The sequence below is a fragment of the Lethenteron reissneri genome, chromosome 27, assembly GCF_015708825.2.
Source record: "Lethenteron reissneri isolate LAM-NWPU_2019-01 chromosome 27, ASM1570882v1, whole genome shotgun sequence".
Taxonomy (NCBI): Eukaryota; Metazoa; Chordata; class Hyperoartia; order Petromyzontiformes; family Petromyzontidae; genus Lethenteron; species Lethenteron reissneri.
Genome location: NC_083805.1, coordinates 14462375 through 14483154, shown reverse-complemented (window position 1 = coordinate 14483154; position 20780 = coordinate 14462375). Strand labels below are relative to the sequence as shown.

The 20780-nt window shown below is 43.9% G+C and overlaps 1 protein-coding gene across 1 annotated transcript; it reads left to right on the top strand.

Annotated features, from left to right (window-relative positions):
• Nucleotides 1–10145: 10145 nt before the first annotated feature.
• On the top strand, nt 10146–19828 carry LOC133348616 (leydig cell tumor 10 kDa protein homolog). Its single transcript, XM_061561523.1, has 3 exons — nt 10146–10343; nt 13748–13803; nt 16145–19828. Exons 1-3 carry the CDS (start codon nt 10241–10243, stop codon nt 16322–16324), a joined length of 339 nt encoding a protein of 112 aa, XP_061417507.1. The 5' UTR covers nt 10146–10240; the 3' UTR covers nt 16325–19828.
• The last annotated feature ends 952 nt before the right edge of the window (nt 19829–20780 follow it).

Sequence of the window (20780 nt, the reverse complement as noted above, 5' to 3'; positions counted from 1 at the left end):
ATGTGGTATAAATCCCACGTGTATTTATGGTTGTTTCCATTGTTGGATTCGTAGATTTGAATGAGTTATTTTGCCGTGCTCATAGATTCCTGATTTTATTTGAATCCCCTTTAATAGTATATGTTGTTTGTTTCTTAACTATCATTCTTATATAGTCATTGTTTGTTTTAATTTTAGGTTATAAACACTTCGTTCTGTGCTCTGCTAAGTTTTACCCAATCCTGGCCAGTTGGCTGAAAAACGTAATAAACAACAACACCGCATTACAGCAACAAAACGTAATGGTGACAACTTTGATTCACAGTTGTATTTAAAACAGATCCCAAAACGAATATATACTCTTTCAACATTATACTATCACTAAAGTGAATCTTATATCACACGCGATCATAGGTGGTTCTATAAAACATTAAGTTCTCCGAGGGATCCGTATTAGGCACCCGGTGCTAAAACGGCCATGATCTGCAGGGGTGATTTTAGTTGCCGGCAACTATCACCAGAAATTTATTCTCGTGTTTTTTGTCTTGTTTGTTTTTGTAAAGTTATTAACTGCCCCCACTGGACGTGTGAAAATAGCTGGAGAGCTCGTCGGATTCCTCCAGTAGAAATAATCTGATTCTGATTCTGCATTAATCATGAGCGATTATTGAAAGTTGACAAGAAATAACATCTGGTGATGAAGTTCTCTCTATCCAGCATTACGTTTGTTTAGCAATGATGTGTCTAAATACTGGACTGTAAAATCTGCAGAAAGGCTCAGAGGCCCATTATGGCTCATCACGACACACCATCACTTCGACTGGTCACACCATCCCTCCTGACTTTCATCGCACCATCACATTACACGACGTTACCACACCATTACGCCACACGATCTCACCCTACTATCTCACCACAACACAATGCTACTCTATTATACCAACTATCACACCTACTCCCCATACTCTCACACCATCTCACGACACCATTTTACCACACTATCCCACTATTTAGTCTCTTACACATCTCACTATCTCAAATATCCATGCAAACTGCAGAGTTTACACGTTGTATTGCCAACCACAACCACTTACCCATCAACCAAGACCTCAACGAGGTTCTCTGCTACCGACTGAAGTCCTCACCCTCCTGGGATTGCGCTGTTAGCATCCTAGAATATCACCCAGATCCGGAAGAACGCTGGTGAACAGTGGAACAATGGAGATGTCCATAATAAACACTTCATTCGAGACCCAGACATCGCACACCTCCCGGCGTTGGCATTCCCCCACGAAGACGATGGTGGAACCATCAACTTTATCAGAACATCAACAGACCAATGCGCACATCTCCTTCGTAATTGGAAAAATAAAGAATAACTACAGTGTGACTGTCGTTATGCAAATCAAACTATGGACGGACCATATAGCAAACCACTGTGCTTCAGTGGAAGAATAGCAAAACGACATGAACTCTCTCTTGAAACCCTTTCGTGATGAGCAGACCTCGCCATTGCCATTTCGCTCCTGAACCAGCCACGTAACGAGCGTGGGGGCAGGGGGTGCCTTGGCCCCTCTGGTGACCAAAGCTACGAATTGGGGCTCCCTTGACAACCACCATGAGATATGTTTTCAACAACAGTGTAAAAGAACAAAAACTTTATTTAAAACGCAGTTAAATTTTATTTTAATAAAAATTATTTCATTTAGTATTGGCTGCATTTTGCAAAGACGGAACACCCCAACAGACCGTGAACGTAATGAAGAACATACGGTTGACCTGTATTCTTGTACAAGGAAATTGAGTTTTCAGGTCCATACGGCGTACATCCGTTTCAATACGGGCCTACAAAATTTGTTGTTTATGTTTCTCCCTTGTGATGGAACTTTGGAGGATGAACGTTGAGATTTGTAAGGGCAGAGGGTGACCAATAAGGTCTCAATTGGTTTGTCACCCGTACCTCTCGTCATTATTGACGACTTGCAGCACAGCACACGGCAGATGCCTTCGCAGTGTGAATTACGACCTCCTCTTGATACCAAGATTCAGGACGGTCACGTCTATGCGCCGCTTCTCGGTGGCTGCCCCAACAGTCTGGAATGCAATGCCTCTGCACATTCGCAGCATCACCTCAATCGTCTCCTTCAAGAGACGCTTTCGAGTGACTGAGCTTGGCTCTGCGCCTCTGAGTTGCGGCCGTTAGGTCCGCAAATTTGCGCGCGTTATAAATTGCATTATTATTATATGGTTGGTACTGATAAGGGGTTGACAGGTATGTGATGTGATTAGACAAAAAGAGCCGCGATATAAAGCCTCGGTACGACCGTGTGAGACAAACCAAATCCTGGACTGGGGTCCCAACTGACCGATTGCCGCACCCCCTGCGCTCATAATTACATAATGTAGTTACACCACTGTCCTGAACATATTTCTATACCCAAGAATAGAATATAACCATCTCACCACATTATTTCATTATTAGTCTATTACACCATCTCACCACCACACAATCATCTCACACAATCACGTCCAGATCCCACACTTTTTTCAAATAAAGAGAGCGTGACAGCTTGTACTCAGGTAAGCTCACTCTGAGCTGATTGGTAGTTGCTACCCCAGTTGCCCACAAGGGGGAACTGTGATCAGACCTGTTCATATTTTGAGCAACGAGATTTTTACAACGGGATATATTGTGGCAACCATTGCCGTTGACGATTGCAGCATGCTTTTGTGTTATCCCGAGTTGAACAAGACTCCAGCTTGTTCAGAATGCAGCTGCTCGAATACTTACACGTACACCATTACGTGAGCACATTACACCAGTCCTCTTTTCTTCATTAGTTACCGGTTAAATTCCGAGTGGATTTTAAGATACTGCTATTAACCGAAAAGGCTTTAAAGGGCTCACCTCACATTGCTTGGAGGAACTAATAAATGTATATATTCCATCAAGGTCCTTAAGATCTTGTGATCTCCAACTGCTCAGCACTCCCAGGTCTAGGTTGCGCTCTTTTCATGATCGGGCTTTTGTTAGCATGACACCCAAGCTATGGAACGCCTTGCCACTTGAAATCAGGCAATCAGAGTCGGCGGATATATTTAAGTCTGCTTTGAAAACCCATATCTTTAAACTGGCCTTCCCTCTTTAGTTTGGTCGGTTGCCCTGGTTCTGTTTTTAAATCCTTTCTATTAAGTTCACTTGCTTGCTTGCTTGCGCGCTTACGACCGTGCAAATCTTTCGGTCGTTTTAAACCCACTTCCCGTGATCCAATCGAGCTGACATTTTGCACACAGACTCGTTGTGCGTGACAATTTATTTTCGTGAAAAAAAATTCCATAACTTTACACTTTTTAGGAATTTTTTTTATATTTAATTACCAATTGCTTAATGGTGGCAGGCAATCATCTGACCCATAGGTGGCAGCCATCTCAAGCCAGAGGACGAGAGGACTCTAGCCGCCACGCATATAAAGGATTTATAGTGAAAAACTTTGTTTTTACGGGTTAATTTTTTTGTTTCCTGCTTTTCAACCATTGCACATTGGGATCCTAGGATGGAATGCGCATTATAAATTTTAATTATTACTATTATAACCATTGCTCTAAAAATCACCCAGTGGTTCATGTCCATAAATAATGCTTGTTTATCTACACTCTCTATAGCCTTTTTCACACTTGCCAAATGCATCTGCGGCCACGTCCCTATACAAGTTACGATGTACTTTTTTCCCCAGGCAAGCTGAATCCCTCGATATTATATTCGGCCTTGTCCAGTAGGTTCTGACCAATCGTACCTCCTGCACGTCCACAGTGGTTGTGCTGGTCTGGAAAACAATTGTAGGCCCTCAAAATTGTATAGATTGTTGGCAACATTCACAATATATTTCAGCGAGGCCTAAATTACCTCTACTTATATCAGAACGCAGAAAACTGTCATACATGTGTAGTGACAGGGTGTTGACCATGAAGAGTAACTACGGGTATGGGTGCACTACGTAACAGCCAACCATAAGGGGGTGTAACTGGGCCAAAGGTCAGAGGCGGTGATCAATCAGGAAGCTCCTGGAACCTGCATGAGAGTTCTAGAAGGGGGCGTGGCCAGAGGCGGGGCTTGGCCACGCTGAGGAGTATATAAGAGGGAGGTAACCAGAGGTTCGGGGCTGTCGTGAGGGTTCGAGTCCTGGCTGCTGTCGCTGTCTTCACCGTCGTCTCTTCATCATCGTCCGGCCGTATACCCGATCCGCTGTACGGTCCCCATCGTCGTCATCGCTGTATCAGTCAGCCAGCTATATAGTTAGACGCCAGCGATGTGGCTGTATGAGTGGGTCAGCTCTACGTAGCCCAGTGTATATGTTGCTCAGTGAATTTGCCTGTAAAGTGTGAGAAATAAACAAGGAGCCCTCTACAAGTCGTGTCTCGGAAGTCGCTCACTACACATGCATGGCAATGCATAACCCATAATCACCAACATAATTATGATCAACATTGTTGGCAAAATCATCATTAGAGTGTAGGCAGCTGTGGCTAATAATACATATGTAGTGAGTTCCACGGAGGTATACACTTGAATTTGGAGGAAACACGTTTATCATTATATGGCCCCAACAGGGCTACTACCTAACGTAACAATGAGTTAACTACATAACCGGGTCAGGTCAGAAAATACTGCCTGACCCATGATGCCGAACGTGATGACCGAAGATCGAAGCGACGTAGCCCGGCGGGTTGATTCCATAAGACAGCCGCGATTGCTCTCCTGAACCCCCTTTTTATCCCCTGAGTGGGGCTCCCTCTGCCCTCAGCCCCGCCCCCTTCAGGATCTTCCCAGAAGGTTCTGGGGCCTCACACGACCTGTGCTTCTCGTCACCTGTCGCCCCCCCTCCATATCCTCTCCTCGTCACGTGCCCTCCCGGGTTCCCCTATACCAGGGGTATCCAAACTTTTTGCAAAGACGGCCAAATTTGATAAAGTGAAGATGCTCGGGGGCCAATAGTTCCTTCCGACATTTTTACCACAAAAGTTACGTGAAAACACACTGTTATAAAACAATTATCATTGTCACAATTACCTTTATTTTTCAAATGACAATGTAACCAAATATAAGCCGCTCAGGCAGACGTGAACAACTCTAAATACACAATTCTGCCTTTCATTCAGTCAGATAACATTGAACAAACTGTATAGAATACCTTAAATTTCCATGAGTTAAATATATTTGCCTCATGAACATTTTAAACAGGAGTTATAAGTAATGCAAAGTGGTCTGTTATCATTAAACTTTAAAACAAGTGAATTTTGTCTTTTACAAGATCTTTCAGAAAGCAGGAGTTTGTGTCACATCTACAGGTACATAACATCAACAGTTATAACCAAATCTTATTCAAGAGTTTAATTAAAACAAGTGCCATAAGTCCAAGTGCATTAGTGTGCTTTAGGCTTTTCACTGTTAATAGTGACAGATGTTACTGTTCAAAACACTCAATTTCAGATTGATCACTAATGAGAAGGGTGATACTGAGATCTAGATTTCAGTAAAGAGACCAGGTCAGGCTTGAGGGCAGTGGTTGAGATGCATAAAATGCCACGCAATTTGGAGTCACTCATCCTTGACCTAAATCGGTTCTTATTTAAGTTCATGACTGAGAATGTTTGCTCACACAAATATGTAGAGCCGAATAACGACAGAATTTTCTTAGCGAATGACCGCATTTCTGGAAACCTGCTTTTGTCCAGCTGCCGGTAAAAGTCAACAAGAGAACACTGCTGGTGTTTCCCGCGGCACTCATCGTCAAACTGCAGCTCAATTAGCTCCAGATGCAGCTGTGGAGGAGCATCATCAGGGTCCACGGAGAAGGGAGAAGAGAAAAGCAACATGTCCTTTTCAATAACTGCAAAGTCCCGAAAGCGTTTGTTAAATTCCACAGAAAAAGATGCGATAGCTGTTGCATAACTCTTCATTTGCGCACCGATGTTGTCCTGTGAGAAACTGTCAATTACCTTTTTCAAAGCTGGGAAGTGCGCGGTGCAGGGCTCTGTTTGGGACAAGTGTGTTTGGAAAAGTTGCAGTTTGGTTCCAAAGGCCTTGGTGTGAGCATATAGCTGGCTCACCACTGCATCTTTCCCTTCGTCATGTCAACCAAAAAAAACAGATTTACCAGCTATACAGGATCGGACAGTTCTTCCATTGGTTGTCCCTTCTCACCCAAAAAATGTTAAATTTCCTCTTTGAGAGAGAAAAATCGCTGCAGTGCGGACCCCCGACTTAGCGACCTCACATCGTTGATATATTACGTCACCGTATTCAGCCTGGATGTCACGCAAGAACTGCTGAAACTGTCGGTGGTATAGAGCTTTAGAGCGAATAGAATTGATTGCCTTTGCCACTGGTTTTATAACATCGTCAAATTTGAGATGTTTGGCGCAAGAGAGCCTGCTGGTGACTGATACAGTGAAGTTTAATAGCGTTACCTGCTTCTTCGCTGACTTTATTGCAGATCAGTGTGAACAATCCACTTCGCTCACCAGCCATGGCAGGTGCACCATCAGTAATGATCCCAGAAACTTTACTCCATGGTAGTTTCATATCATCAACAGCTTCACAAACAGAAACGAATACAGCTGTTCCTCTGGTTTGCCCTTTAAGGCTTTTGAGGTCAAGCAGTTCCTCTGTCACGTTCATGTTGTCATCAACTCCTCTTAAAAAAATAAGTAGTTGTGCAGTGTCAGATGCATTGGTGCTTTCATCGTAGGCTAATGAGAAATAATCAAAAGCCACTCACCTGTCCCCCAGTTGTCTCGTAATATCTGACGATATGTCCTCAACTCTCCATGCCACAGTGTTGCGTGCCAGGCAAACATTAATAAATTCTTGCTTCTTCTCGGGGAAAATGTTCTCCACCATTTTAATGACACAGTATTTGATAAACGCGCCTTCAGTAAAAGGTTTGCCATGTTTAGCTATTAATATGGTCACTTCGTAGCTGGCTTTGGTGATGTTTTCCTTTGACTCACAGGCCGGCGTGAAGAATCGCTGTTGCGATGCCAGAGCAGCTTGAAGTTGCTTTACTTTTTCAGCGCGGTCACTCCCTGTTAGCTTGTCGTATGTTGTAGCATGTTTAGTCTCGTAGTGTCTCTTTATGTTGAAATCCTTAAACAAGGCATCCGTCTCTTTACAAATTAAACAAACACAATTTCCTCGATTTCCAGTGAAGAAGTATCGTAATTCCCACCGCTCCTGAAAGCGGCGGCCCTCACTGTCAACTTTTCTCTTTTTTTTGCAGTCGCCATGGCAGAAATGATTCGAGAAGGGTTCGCGGCACGGATGCAAAATTAGAGAGCATTAGAATGGTGCTGCCACCGTGTGGCGGAAAGAGGAATTTATTTATTCTGACAGAGCTAGCGAGCCATAAATAACACATTATAAGACCGAAGCCGCGGGCCGTATGAAATCTGCCCGCGGGCCGTGATTGGCCCGCGGGCCGGACTTTTAACATGCCTGCTCTATACTGTCACGTCCTCGACTGTCTCTCCCTGACAGCCACCCGGGACCCTGTCCCCGAGAGTCCCCTTCCATGCCATAACATACACTTGTATTTGAGAGAGGCTTTCACACACACAATTCCACTCTCCTGTCAGTGACTCTCGCAAGACATATGTCGCTACACATACATCGCATTCCATGGGTGGATCGTAAACACTTTATGCAGATCTCAGGAGAAATCAAAACATTAATATGAGGATAAAACTATTTTCTGTACAGCTGATGGCAAAAAAAACCCGAGACTAGGAATTAAAACATTAAAGAACATAATAGCATCTACCAATATATCCCACTAGCATTTGATGTTCGCGGAGCCTGTTGAGATACCCCAGAATGGATCAGAGTGCTTGGTGTATGGGCCACCAATGCACTAGAGTAGTACTCTGTAGCACCCCTTGCAAATCAAGCTATTTTATAATATACTACATTACTTCTTAGCAATCCAAGGGCCGTTGCATTATTCTAGAACAGTACAGCACTTAAACATCTTAACTGGTTCAAGCTCTATATGCCAGTTTAACACGTAGGCTTTCGCGACCAATATTATTCATAATAAACGTTTTTGGGTTAGATCGTGTTATTTATAAATGTGTCGTAACCCTTCACCACCCGACACGGTGGTGGAGGGTTGAGTACGACGTTTTGCTGGTAATTGCATCCAGCAAGACGGGAGCAAGAGCAGAGCCTCACCATTCTGGCAAATTGCCCGATGATGCTGGATGCAATTACCAGCGAAATGTCGTATTCAAAAATTGTAAATGTTGTGGTTTCACGCTTCAACACACCGGTGGGCTAAAGTAGTGAACTATTTGTTTTTTTTGTCAACGTGACACTTTTTTTGCTGATTGGCCGTGTTGGGTGGTGGAGGGTTACGACACATTTATAAATAACGCGATCTAACCCAAAAACGTTGATTATGAATTCTATGACACTGAAAAGTGTTAACCGAGTTACCCTGATCACAGAAAATATTTTGGCAATGCATAGGAAGATGGATACAACTGTCAGCTGAACTGGCAGTTGGATTGCCATTTGGAAGATCTATTGCATGAACATTTTATTTTTTACTCTTTGTTTTTTTTTATTCATCAGCTTTTAAAAAAGTTTTTCATTTTAAATATATACATGTTATTCTTTCTGTAATACCCATTACACATCTTCTTGAGTGATGTACTGTTAATTCCCGCCGGAATCATATCCAGCGATCATTATTTTAACCCAACATTACTATATGTATTTTGGGGGCCCAATAAAATTCGAAAATTGAAAGTTTTAGCGTATTCTCGTTGTATTGGCTCGACTTTTTTTGTTGCAAATTTCAGCTCTACATTTTCTAGGAGTGTCAGCTAACTCACCCCCTCCTATTCTGGGGAGCCCTAACAGGGAGCCGCGGTGGCGAGATGTTATCTCCATCACATGGTATAAAGGTCGTGGATTCGATCAACGACCCTGACGCCTGTATATATGGAGTTTCCATGTCTCTCTCCCCGTGGTCACATGGATTTTCTCTGGGTTTTCCCTCCACATTTAGAATCATGCGCTTGCACTAAGTATTTGTGTGTTGTACATTTCCACATGAAAAGCCACTTCATTGGGCTATCATTCGTGACCGGGTCGTTTATCTAAAAAAAAGAGCAATACAGCTCAGTGGGCTTTACCTGGTAAAATACAACAAGTTTTGTTTGAATACAATAATATTCCAATTTTTTAATGTTCTGGTTTCGAGTATCGACTCTGCTGTATTTGTACGCACTGCCCTGGTAGCCCTTAGCCTCCCTCCCCATTTTGGGAGACCAAACTGAAGGGCCCCAAAAAAGCTAATTGCAGCTTTCTACAGTTGTAAGGGGCAACTCAATTATATTTGTGCCAAAAACTTGTAGCTGTTTTGTGATCTCCCACCAGCCCTTGTAGAATGGGCAAGGTGACCCTCAACCTGCCCCTCTCTCATTTTGTGGGAGGGCCCCTTCCAGCGGCCATTTTAAAACAAAATGGCGGCACCGTGGCTGCCCACCAATGAGGAATCTCGACACTCTATTTGAGGGGGACATCTCCACATCTAAATCGGCGACCAATTGCGGCATCGAAAGGGCCACAGCGAGCCAGACCGACTGATTGTCCGGCGGAAACGGTGTTTTTCATTTCCATTTGTAAAGTTTTCAATATGACACGCACCAACTGAAAGTGTTGGGACTCTTTGTGGCTCAGTGAAGCTTGGCAGTAGTAATCGCTTGCACGCATCATCACAACTTCCGGCAAATGAAAATCCAGTATATATGTTCAGTATCCACCATGAGCAATCCACTGCTGGATGACGGCATCACCAAACCAGCCACCTGAGAATATTAACTATTTCGAGCTAAATGCCGGGTGCTACAGTTCCGCCCCCCCCCCCCTTTTGTAAATCCCCCACACCAATAAACAAAACAAAAATCCCCTTGAAAAAATATAAATCCGCCATATTTCTCGAGGTCAGAGGGAAAAAAAACCTCTGTAATGGCAACAAACGCGTGGATCGCTTCTCGAGGAATCGACAAACCACTCGATTCCACAGCCCACGGGCTGCTTAACGTTACTGGGCGGGGGCGGGGGTGCGAATCGCGGAATCGAATCGACATCGTTCATTAACCACCCGATTCACAGTCGCGGGAATCGATCCAGGCTCCGTGTCGTTGTCGTCGTCGTCCTCGTCCTCCTCCCGCTCCGCCGACTGTGAGGGTCGCGATGGCGCAGGGCAACCTGAAGCTGAAGGCGAAGGCGCGTGCAGCCACGGGCAAGAAGCAGAAGTCGGCGCAGCCCGCAAAGGCCAAAAGTCCCAAGAAGGGAGGTGGGCGAGAGGATGATTTGGCGGTCGAACCGCAGTCGTCGTCGTCGTTGTTGTTGTTGGGATGGCGTCGTGCGATCCTTAGGCTCCACATCATCGTCATCATCATCGGCGGCGTCAGCAGCGAGCCATTGTCCATCCACTGCTAGATGGAGGCCTTGTCGCTATCACGCTCGTTTCGCACGTGAATTTAAATCTTTAAATTCGCTCCGTCTCCGCGGTGACGGTGCCCTCCACGTGCGTTTGTGTCCTCCACGTGGGTTCGTTCTGGGGCTGGGCTGGCTGCTTTGACCCAGCCCGGTGACTTTAATTTGCCCGTAAGATGTCTCGACAATTGGACGCTATCCGCGTCGTTCCTCTGCCCCCTTAACACGTTGCGCAGTCTTCTCAATGAGCCACAGTTAAGAGGTCCGCTTGCGGTAATCGTGTGTGCGGTATATAGATATGGAATAGGTGTTCGCTAGCAGCAATTGCACTAAGATTATGTTAAAGCGAAACGGGGGATCTTTGTCGTTGTTTTGGGAGAGAAAATATAAAAGCCTCGCCCCCCCCCCTCTCGCAATCATCATGGGGCTTACAAAGCCAATCGCACAGTGGCGCTTACAATGGCTATTGGGGCTCATTGAGCCTCAATAAGGCTGCCCCCCCCCGTGTGTGTTAAGATGAAATCGTGAGATATTGTACGGGAGAGCGGTGGTGCAGTGGTTAGCGCACTGCGCCACAAACCTTGCGTCCACCCGAATTCTATTCGCGGCCACGACGGCGAAATGTCTCATTGTCTCAACCTGCCCTGGGTCTCCCCGACTCGGTCTGAAATGATTCGCTATTTGATGGTGCAGTGTGTGTGTGCGAAGGTCAGCACAGGGGAGACAAAGGTGGTCGAGCCTGGTGCTGGCCAAACCATTGCTCAGAATAATAATATTTCTGGACATGTCCAAGAGGGGCGGGTCAGAACCTTACAATAATAAACAATAGAAATACACGATATGGGTGCAAAATATAGGAAAGGTAAACGTCACTTAATACTATAGAAATCAAACGAAACTTTAAAAAAAATCTTACCAGGAAAAAGCCCACCGAGATGTTAACTTATTTTTCAGAAGCGACCTTGTCACAAATGATAGCTCAACTAAATGGCTCGTGATGTGGTATTTTATAGCAACCAAATAGTCTGAACGCGCGTTTCCAAATGTGGAGGGAAAAGCGGGAAGACATGGAGGAAAATCCACGAGACCACGAGTAGAGATACCGCAATCTCCGAATATACCGCAGACATCAGGGTCGGAATCGAACCCACGGCCTCCAATGAAATACGAGGTCGTGAACGACAACATCCCCAACATTCTGTTGTCCTACGGGGAGATTGTTGACTTCGGTGTGGTCGTAAATTCGATGGCCTTTGCTGTCATTTGTTTGCTATCGTCTGGCGTCATAAGGTGCTCTCTAACAGTTCTTGCACAGACAGTCTTGGCATGGTAATGTTTGCTATGATCGCCCTTTGAACAACGACTGAACCCCAGAAATATTCGATTTCCTCTCGTTGGTACTCGTCATGAAATTAAATTTCGGCGCACCTGTGTGCCTCCCCTAGGTGTGGTGGCGTAACGTAAACCATTCAGGTTTATCGGCACCCGTAAACCGGTAACCGTTTGTACTCATCAATTACCGGTTCACAGCGTCAGGAACTGGTGACATCGATTTCAGGGGAAATGTTAGTAGTGTAAAGATTGGCACGCGCCAGCCTACAAAGGGCACGGCGGCTTATGTCACCGCGTGGTAAATGTGCCCTCGTTTCTCAGTTAAAAGGTAAATATGCAGCTCTGCAATTGCTTACTTACGCCATTCGAGGGAGCCTGTAGTGTGATATTTGGTCTACTCTCCTCGCTGACCGTGTACGTCTTGGAAGAGGTGGGCTTACCCACACTTTATCCCAACACGTGACCTGTCGGTAGACTAGTTGATTGTGCTAACCATGACACCACGGAAACGCCCCTAATTTTCTCGGTTGAAAGGTAAAATAAATAATGTGGATGCAAACAGGTAACCGATTTTTACCGGGTTTTATTCTATATGCTTACCAGTAATGTAAATACACGACATTTACAACCTGAATGAAAGTCAGCTGTTGAGAGACAGGGCAGCCTTGTGTATTTGCGTCTTCTCAATGTGCGCTCACCATGGGTAGTTTGTTTCTCGAGGGGGCCATCCAGATTATGCAAGGGGTTGGTAATTGTCTTTTTAACTGTCATGTCGGTGCTTCATGCACACAGTGGAGAACAACACCCAACACCGTGTTGAGTAACGACACACGCCAATTCCTTTTGTTCATTACGACAGTCAAGAGGTGCCATTCATTGACTGCATTCATGTTCTGAACACATTTTGCTCCTAGTACATAGACTGTAAGTAACCAATAGGACAGATTTGTTTTCAGAGAACAAAGACCACAACTAATTCAGCTGCTTAGCTTTAGCTAATCAGTTTGTTTCAAAGTGTTGCGTAAGAAGAAAATTAATTATTGGTCATATGGACCTCATTGTGGTACTCCGTGGTCCCATAAGCCCCCATCGCATAAACTGCGCTGCGAGGTCATCTTATGTCTGTTGAAGGCGGACGGTACGGCAATCTATTCCTCTCGACGAGCTCTACACGATGCACTAGTTAAAGTTTCAAAGTTTTGTTTATGACTGGCAATTTTGGCGACGGGTGCTTGGTGAAGAACGAGAGCATTAATTTCTGGTGGGTCGCGGCGTTTATGTGCGCGGTGGGACGGAGTCGCCATAAATAAATACATTCATTACGATTTTGACTTAAGTTTATTCGGGATCCTGCCACAAGGTTCATATGAAGGCTGAGATGCTGCCTGTGGTGTGATGATTAGTACACTGTCCTTGCAATCTAATCCAGACTTCCTATCAGACTCCTGGCAGGGCAGTTGTAATAATGGGGCAAGTTATTTAACCTCCAGGCCTCTGTCCACCTGATCGGCAGGTCACGTGTGGTGGGGTGCAATGTGGGTACTCTCACCTTTTACACTGTCTGACCGGTGTGGAAGAGTAGGCCAGATATCCTTCAGAGGGGCTCTTGTGCTTCCTGTAGTGGAGGCCCTTCTGCCAACAGTGGCCTATGCAAGTAATTGCTGGGCTGCACCTTTACCTTTTCATATCAAGGCTTAATAATTAGCAAACCTGCCTCAAGTTGTAAAGTAGGTCTAAATTATCAACTGTCCCTGTATAACTAGAGTTCCACATTGTTCCCTGGAAAAACAGATATAAACATTCAGTCGACTTGCACATGCATTCATATTCTCTACCGGACTGTTGACACATTTTAGTCTGGAGCATTCTTATGCTTCATTGTAACCTCTTGATGTGCTTCTGTGTGTGTGTGTGCGAATGCGTGCATAGGTCGTGTCATTGCCCCGAAGAAAGCTAAAGTTGTGGAGTCCCAAAAGCTGAAGAAGGTAAGCAGCTTAATGGGTCTGTAGGGAGGGAACTCTGTTGCTCTTTAAAATTTGAATTACAGTTTGTGCTAATTGTGTGAACCCCACATTCATAAGCATGCACCGAATTCAGAAATGGTCACTTCACTTTAGTTGTTTCTCCTCCAGTGCCAAACCGTTAATACTCGGTGAAACTTATCGTTTAGATTTACCAATTCATTCCCACTGGTCGCTGGATACAGATATTAAGCATTTAAAGAATAGCATATTTATATAAATTGAGGAATCAAATGCACTGGGATTCAGTCAGCGTTATCTACTTGCTGGCAGTAAACTATATACTGGCAGTCCAGACTTTTACAACAATGTATTCCTAGAAACCCCATCGTAAATTGGATCGTATTGTCCTAAATCGGACCCTATTTTTGCATAGACGGTAGAAACAGAGATATCACTTGCCGATGTGTTTTTGCCTTTTATCAGCCATATTTAAGTGTTTAATCGGTAACAATCCACAAAAAAAACACTTGAGAATAACAATTTCCACACCAAGTCACATTGGAAAGGCAGACTGACTGTTCAAATGTGTCTTGTCTATGTTTGTGCTTGTATTTTTATGATCACAGTCTCACCTTTGTACAGCCAGAGCTCATTTATAATTTAAAAGGCAAGTGGCATTGTGCCTAATGAATACAACACTTGTGTGGACAAACACAGATCGAGAGCACTTTCATGCCTTAGAACAAACATTGGCTTGTACTTGAACAAATGTATCAAGTGTTTAGCTAATGCTAGGGTAATGGCCCGTTGCCTAAGGGCGTTTCACAGATAGGTCGCTGCTGATAACGTTTTTCCTTGATCTCTTAGGAACGGTGATTTATCGTGAGATGGTTAATTTACACATTTGGAATATTTAACAGTTTTTGTGTTATTTAATCAAGCAAAAAAATATTTTTACCCTACTTAGTGTCACAGATTCCCAGTACGTATCGCCTCAATGGGATCTCGGCTGGTTTACGTGAATAATGTTGCTCTGTTGTGTTTTTTTCTATTGCACAAAGGGGTCACGAGATTGCTATGCAAAGCAAAACCTGTCCGTCGCATGCCTCGTTTACATGAAGCGGTTCCGCCAGAGGGACCACTACAGCTAAAACAAAATCGCAGACGAATAACAACTTCTTTGACCTAATTTGAATTTTGGGAGGTCAGTCGTTTTTGGCTCATCACGTGAATCATCGTCATCATGATCAGCCATGATTAATCTACATGATTAATCTACATGATTAATCTACATGATTAATCTACATGATTAATCCTCCCCAAGCCATCGTCATCTCGTGGTTCTGTCATGCAACTATATCCCCCTTAGCGCCTGCACACAAGCTCATTTCATCCCTCCGTCTCCTCAGTGGTCGTACTTTTGTCTCCCATCAACATTATTAACCATCATCCTTTTGAGTGGCATGTCCTACCCAAGACCACTTTTCCTACCTCTTATTTTTCATACCATATGGTTTGGACAAAATACACCGAACAGCTTATTTTGGCGACCGTGGGTTGGCAGTGATGCACAAGCACAAATGACAAAAAATTCAACATGCTCTTCATTAATACTGCCTTACACAATAAAATATATAATTGGCAACGTTTCGGGCATTGGCCCTTCATCATAGCACATGAAAAAGGGCCATTACCCAAAACATTGGTGATTTCATGTTTATATATTTCCTATTAAGGCAGTGTTATTGATAAACGTTTTCAAAATGTTTTTGTTTACACTGGACCAGATTGAGAATAGGTTTTCCCCTTTTTTCTGGCAACAAAACAAGTGTGAAGATGTTACAACACCAACTTGAATCCTTTTACAAGGAATTATGTCTGCATTAACCACAATACTTGTGGTTAGAATGCAAACAAGAAACATACTCTGATAATATATGCATTGTCTTTGAAACTGATTGGTCCACACCAATCAGTGGTCCACATCAATCAGTTTCAAAGACAATGCATATATTATCAGAGTATGTTTTTTGTTTGCATTCTGACCACAAGTATTGTGGTTAATTTAAACATGATTCCTTGTAAAAGGTTTCAGTTTGGTGTTGTGACATCTAAACACCTGTTTCGTTGCTAGTTAAAAGGGGAAAACCTATTCTCATATTTTGGTACTGGCAAAGGAGGTCGCATGATGTAACTTGACCAGTTTCTTTCATGTGAGAAATGCCTACTCGGGCAACAGGTCAAATTTTTACCACTTAAGTTTTGTACTTAGCTCCAGTGGCATGGCTGGTGAACAACACGTAGCATTGCTGGTGTTAAATGAAGCATGCGTGCGCTTGTGTTGTGCTTGTGCGCGTCTCAGCGTCTGGAGGTGGCCATACGAGGCCGCATCGAGGAGGAGCTGAGCGTCAAGGCAAGCGCCAGAAAATCAAGAGGGAAGGCAGTGGCCACTAAGGCCTCGCAGGGCGGTCAGAGCCAAGCCAAGCCAGGCAAGTCGGCCCCTAAGCGAGGCAGACCGGCAGCAAAGACTAAATCTGCTTAGAAGTAAACGTGGCGGATTTCCTGATGGTGCCCCATTAGTGGTTGAGTTGATGTTTTTTGTTTTTATTGCTGTTGTGACGTAGGTGTTTATTATCTTCGAATGACAGTCACTAACACTGAAGTATAAAAGTTGCTCTGTGGTCCAACTCAAATCCGTCCATATATCTTCACGTGTGTGTCGTCAGAATTGCTGCCAGTAAAAGCATTACCTTGTTGCAAGTTTACAACAAAAATACACGTGATGATCACTGGCACGTTTAATTTTTTTATGGTCCATTTTATATAATGCACAATTGTATTGAGGGCTCATGTCTTTTACATTGTCTTCGTTCGCAAGCATCCACATCACAGGCCACACTGAGCCAATGGCAGGAATTGAAAATGAACATCTGAATGCAGAATTAGTAGTGGCATCTACATAACTGCTGCCAAATGGGAAAAGTGTGGCATAAATCCGGACCTAAAACTGTCCTTGGTACACTTTGTGTTTGTGCACGCCAAGCAAGTGAACAGCCAGCGGTGGGGAAAAATCAGCTTTGGCGTTGTGATAGGATAGTGGACTAGAACGTTGTCTGGATTACTTGCAAGCAAACATCGATGAGTCTTAAGGCGAGATTTATTTTCAAGAGAGTGCCGAACGTGATAAGCCATTTATGTTTTGGGAGTGTTTTGGCACGTGGCTGAAAATTGGAGTGCCTAGAGAAAACTGGTGCGTACTAGAGGAGAACACACAAGTCAACACGGGTAATTTGTTAGAAGCCTACTGCCTGTACTGATGGCATAACCTTGTTGCCCAGTTTGTGGGTGCTCATGCAAGTGACGGGTTATCACATATCATTTGAGCTCTATTGGAGAGTGTGTACGTACGTATGTTTACATTTCTCAAGTTAAAGGATCGATTCAATTTGTGTTGAATGCGCATGAATGTGTAAAACACACGGTGAACAAAAAGGGAAATGCTTTATGCATGCCAGCTTAGATCAGTGTCGAGCATCGGGGTGTTGACCAGCACTTTGTGTTGAAACGCCCCAGTTGCATTTTCCTTGTTGATTATTCAGTGTGCCTACCGTGTGCCACCCTCGACCTAACTGAAGCAGCATGTGCCCACCCGCCACAGTCTGCAGGCTTGTAACTGTTAACCTTTTTGTTTATCGTTTCAAACTGGTGTTTTTTTTTCTTGATGGGTTCATTTCATATTGTCAAGCGCTCAGTCAGATGTGCGCCTGCCTCGCTAACTGGAGAAAAATCCGTGATGTGTTTAGGAAACAAGGTTCTTCCTTTCTCTATACTGCACTCATTTGGCTTGGTGACAGTTTCCAAAATGGCCCCCCACTCTTATTATCATACGAGGCGCTCCATTGATCCATGTGAGGTGATGGTTAACGGTGACGGTAAAATACAGCAAGCATCAACGTGCATTTTGTTTGGAAACCCAGTTGTTATAGCAGTTTTTATTTTGAATTATATAATATCAAACTCGCACCGCTTTTGAACGCCACATCTAATCAAAACGCTTTAGAGCAGTGCAACACAGGTTGTGAAAATGGGTAGAAACGTTTGTGGCAATTTTTTTACTATTATTGAATAGGATGAGGGGTTACTACTTCAAGGTTTAGGTTGAGGAAGAATGAATATTCTGATTACTGGACAACTGGTAGAACAGGTGAAGACATTCAGTTACTTGGGAGCATATCTCATGGAAAATGGATGTGTGCGATTAAGGTCAAGGATTGATATGGTGAATCAGGTAATTGGCAAGAAAGAAAGAGTTGGCAAGAACAATCCGTGAAACTAAAAAAGGAAGATAGTTGAGATGAAGGTGCGGAGCGCTTCTTTGCCTGGAGCGGAAATGTGAAGACTGAGAAAGGATGGAATAAGGTGGAGAAGGATCTAGAGCCAGTGGTGGGCAACCTACGACCTGTGGAGCCCCTCGTGGTGGCCTGATCCAAGTGTGTCTCGGGTGATGTATGACGGCATGATGAGTGGACAAGCAAGTTTTGAAGCTTGTGGCCCACTGATGTGAAGGAGGGCCGCTCGTGTGTCCCACTGACTCATCTGAGTTGCTCATCAGTGATGTCGAGAGAGCGAGAGCTGGAAAGAGAAGACCAACGAAGACATCTTTAATGGCATCAACAAAATAATGATAATGGAAGTCATCAGAAGGATGGAGAAGAACTGGATAGGACACATTCTACAAGAGGATGCTTTGATAAATGATATTGTACAGGGAAGAATGGATGGGAAAATAATGAGAGGCTGAGGATTGGGATGTTGTAAAAGCCGAAGGAAGGGTCTTGTGGAAATAAAGAGGGCAGAGAATAGGATGGAGATTATTGCATCTAAGGAGCTGCCGTTAAGGCAGGGCACCAAAGAAAAAGATTGAGAGGGATGTCGAGTTTCTGCAGTATTAAAAATTACACAGAAGTCAGTTGTAATAGTGAATCGTAATCAGAGTGCAAAGTTAGGTGTTCATTTAAAGAAGGTCTTAAGTTGGGGTGGGGGGGCTGGCAACGCTGATGAGGACAATTACAGGCAGGGATGCAGAGGAGTAACCCTGCCTCCCACCCCTTGAGTGAAGTTGGACTGATGGCATTAGGAGATGGTTACTGGAAAAATGGGGGATGAGGAGGATCGTGTAATGAGAAGCGGGGGAGATGAATCCATAAAGGATATTGGAAATATTATTTTGCAGGCAATACTTAGATGGACAGGGAGCCAGTGGGTGGATTTCTGGATTGGAGGTGACTTGCTCAGTGTGAAGTCTGGCTGCCATTTTCTAGATTGCCTGTAGTGTAACAGTGCATATTCTGCAGAAGCCAAGACAAGATATGGACAATAGAGGGGATCGAAAGATTTCAGTAACGATACGTTGAGCATCGATAGACCAAACCTAAATGCTGGGTTGCTTACAAATCTGCTTTATCAAGTTTGGTACACGTGATGTCAGCTGTTTAAACAATACAGCTGATTTAGTAACGTAACAAGAGTTAATAAGATCAGATACTGGAGGTTGAAACTGCCTCGTTAGTTGCGTTGAGAAAGTATTGAAGTGAAATAAAGTCAGCCTTATAAGATACCAAAGTGTTCAATAAACCCAGGAAATGTTTCGCCCACATTCAGAAATTGTCGCAAATGCAGGACGAATACAACATTGCTCAAAAACCATATACGTTAAACAAAACATTGCAAGCATTCGATAATGTTTACCTATGAAAGGCTCGTTTAGTCTCAAGACTTTCAGAATGGTGCTGTTTGAGATGTTTAGCTAATATATTTTTGAGTATTTTTGTTGGAGGAATGGGAGTATGGAGAAAAACCTACACGTACTCGAAGAACACTTGAATTCCAAATTTGGGTTTTTGTCATCAAAACTACATTTTCAGTTTAACTCTTGAAATTTTACATGATTTTTAGGTTTTAGATTGTGTTTTTTAATTTGTGTACTGTAGTTGATATTTACGCTTTGCTAACTTAGTTTGAGTTATTAAAATAAGCTTAATGAAAACCTGTTGTTTTTGTGATGTTTGTGTGCGTGAACGTGTGTGGGGAGCGGCAGTGCGGCGGTTATCGCGTTGCACTACAAACCCGGTGGCCTGAGTTTGATTCCCACTCACGGCCAACACCAGTGACGATTATTTGAACCGATCCTAAGCCTCCCCTAGGTTGACTCGGCCCCAATGAGTAGTGGTGCAATGTATAAACATTGCCGCTGGGGAGACAATGGTAGGTGGGCGTAGTGCTGGTCACCTAACCCCTTGTGTGCCGTGCCGGCCTTCATTGGTGCTCGCTAATAGCACTTGCTACAACGGTTTGTTAAGACTATATGGGGATCTTTATTGCGTGACATTTGTGTTCACATTGAAAAGAGTGTGTTTTGTGGATAAATAAATCGGTTATTGGATAAAAAAAAGTAAAATGATGTTCCCTTTTAAAATATCGAATAGTGGAGCATTGTCTTGACAGGATAGTAAACATCAAGTAGTGCACCAGGCTTATATTTGAGAATGGCTACAAAAGATTTTGTCACAGAATAACTTTAGAAGTCTCTTCAAAATGCCTCTTGGCGCTTGGAACACGTTTTGCATTTCTTGAACAGGGTGTTCCCCATATATCAAGTAAAACCTTCAATTCCCAGAGCCGAAGTAAGCTACAGACCAAATTCATTCTAATATATTTTTTCCAGTCGACTAAACTTTTTATTTTTCCAGGTAAGGCCGACTGAGCTCTTTAACTTTTTCACAAATGAACTGGCCACCAATGATAGTCCAATGAAGTGGATTGTGGAAATGGATAGCTGCTGAATCCTCTAAATCAGGGGTCCCCAACCCCCGGGCAGCAGACCGGTACCGGTCCGTGGCCTGTTAGGAACTGGTCCGCACAGCAGGAATGAGCGGTGAGTCCGCGTGGCCCACCAATTATTTTATTTACCACTTCCGTCCGCGCCTCTTTCCCCGCAC

What these genes read in the sequence shown, in the direction of transcription:
- LOC133348616 (XM_061561523.1), top strand. Translation starts at nt 10,241, where the DNA reads ATGGCGCAGGGCAACCTGAAGCTGAAGGCGAAGGCGCGTGCAGCCACG. An exon ending in CAAAAGTCCCAAGAAGGGAG is followed by an intron (nt 10,344 to 13,747) that starts GTGGGCGAGAGG and finishes ATGCGTGCATAG; the next exon opens with GTCGTGTCATTGCCCCGAAG. An exon ending in AGTCCCAAAAGCTGAAGAAG is followed by an intron (nt 13,804 to 16,144) that starts GTAAGCAGCTTA and finishes TGCGCGTCTCAG; the next exon opens with CGTCTGGAGGTGGCCATACG.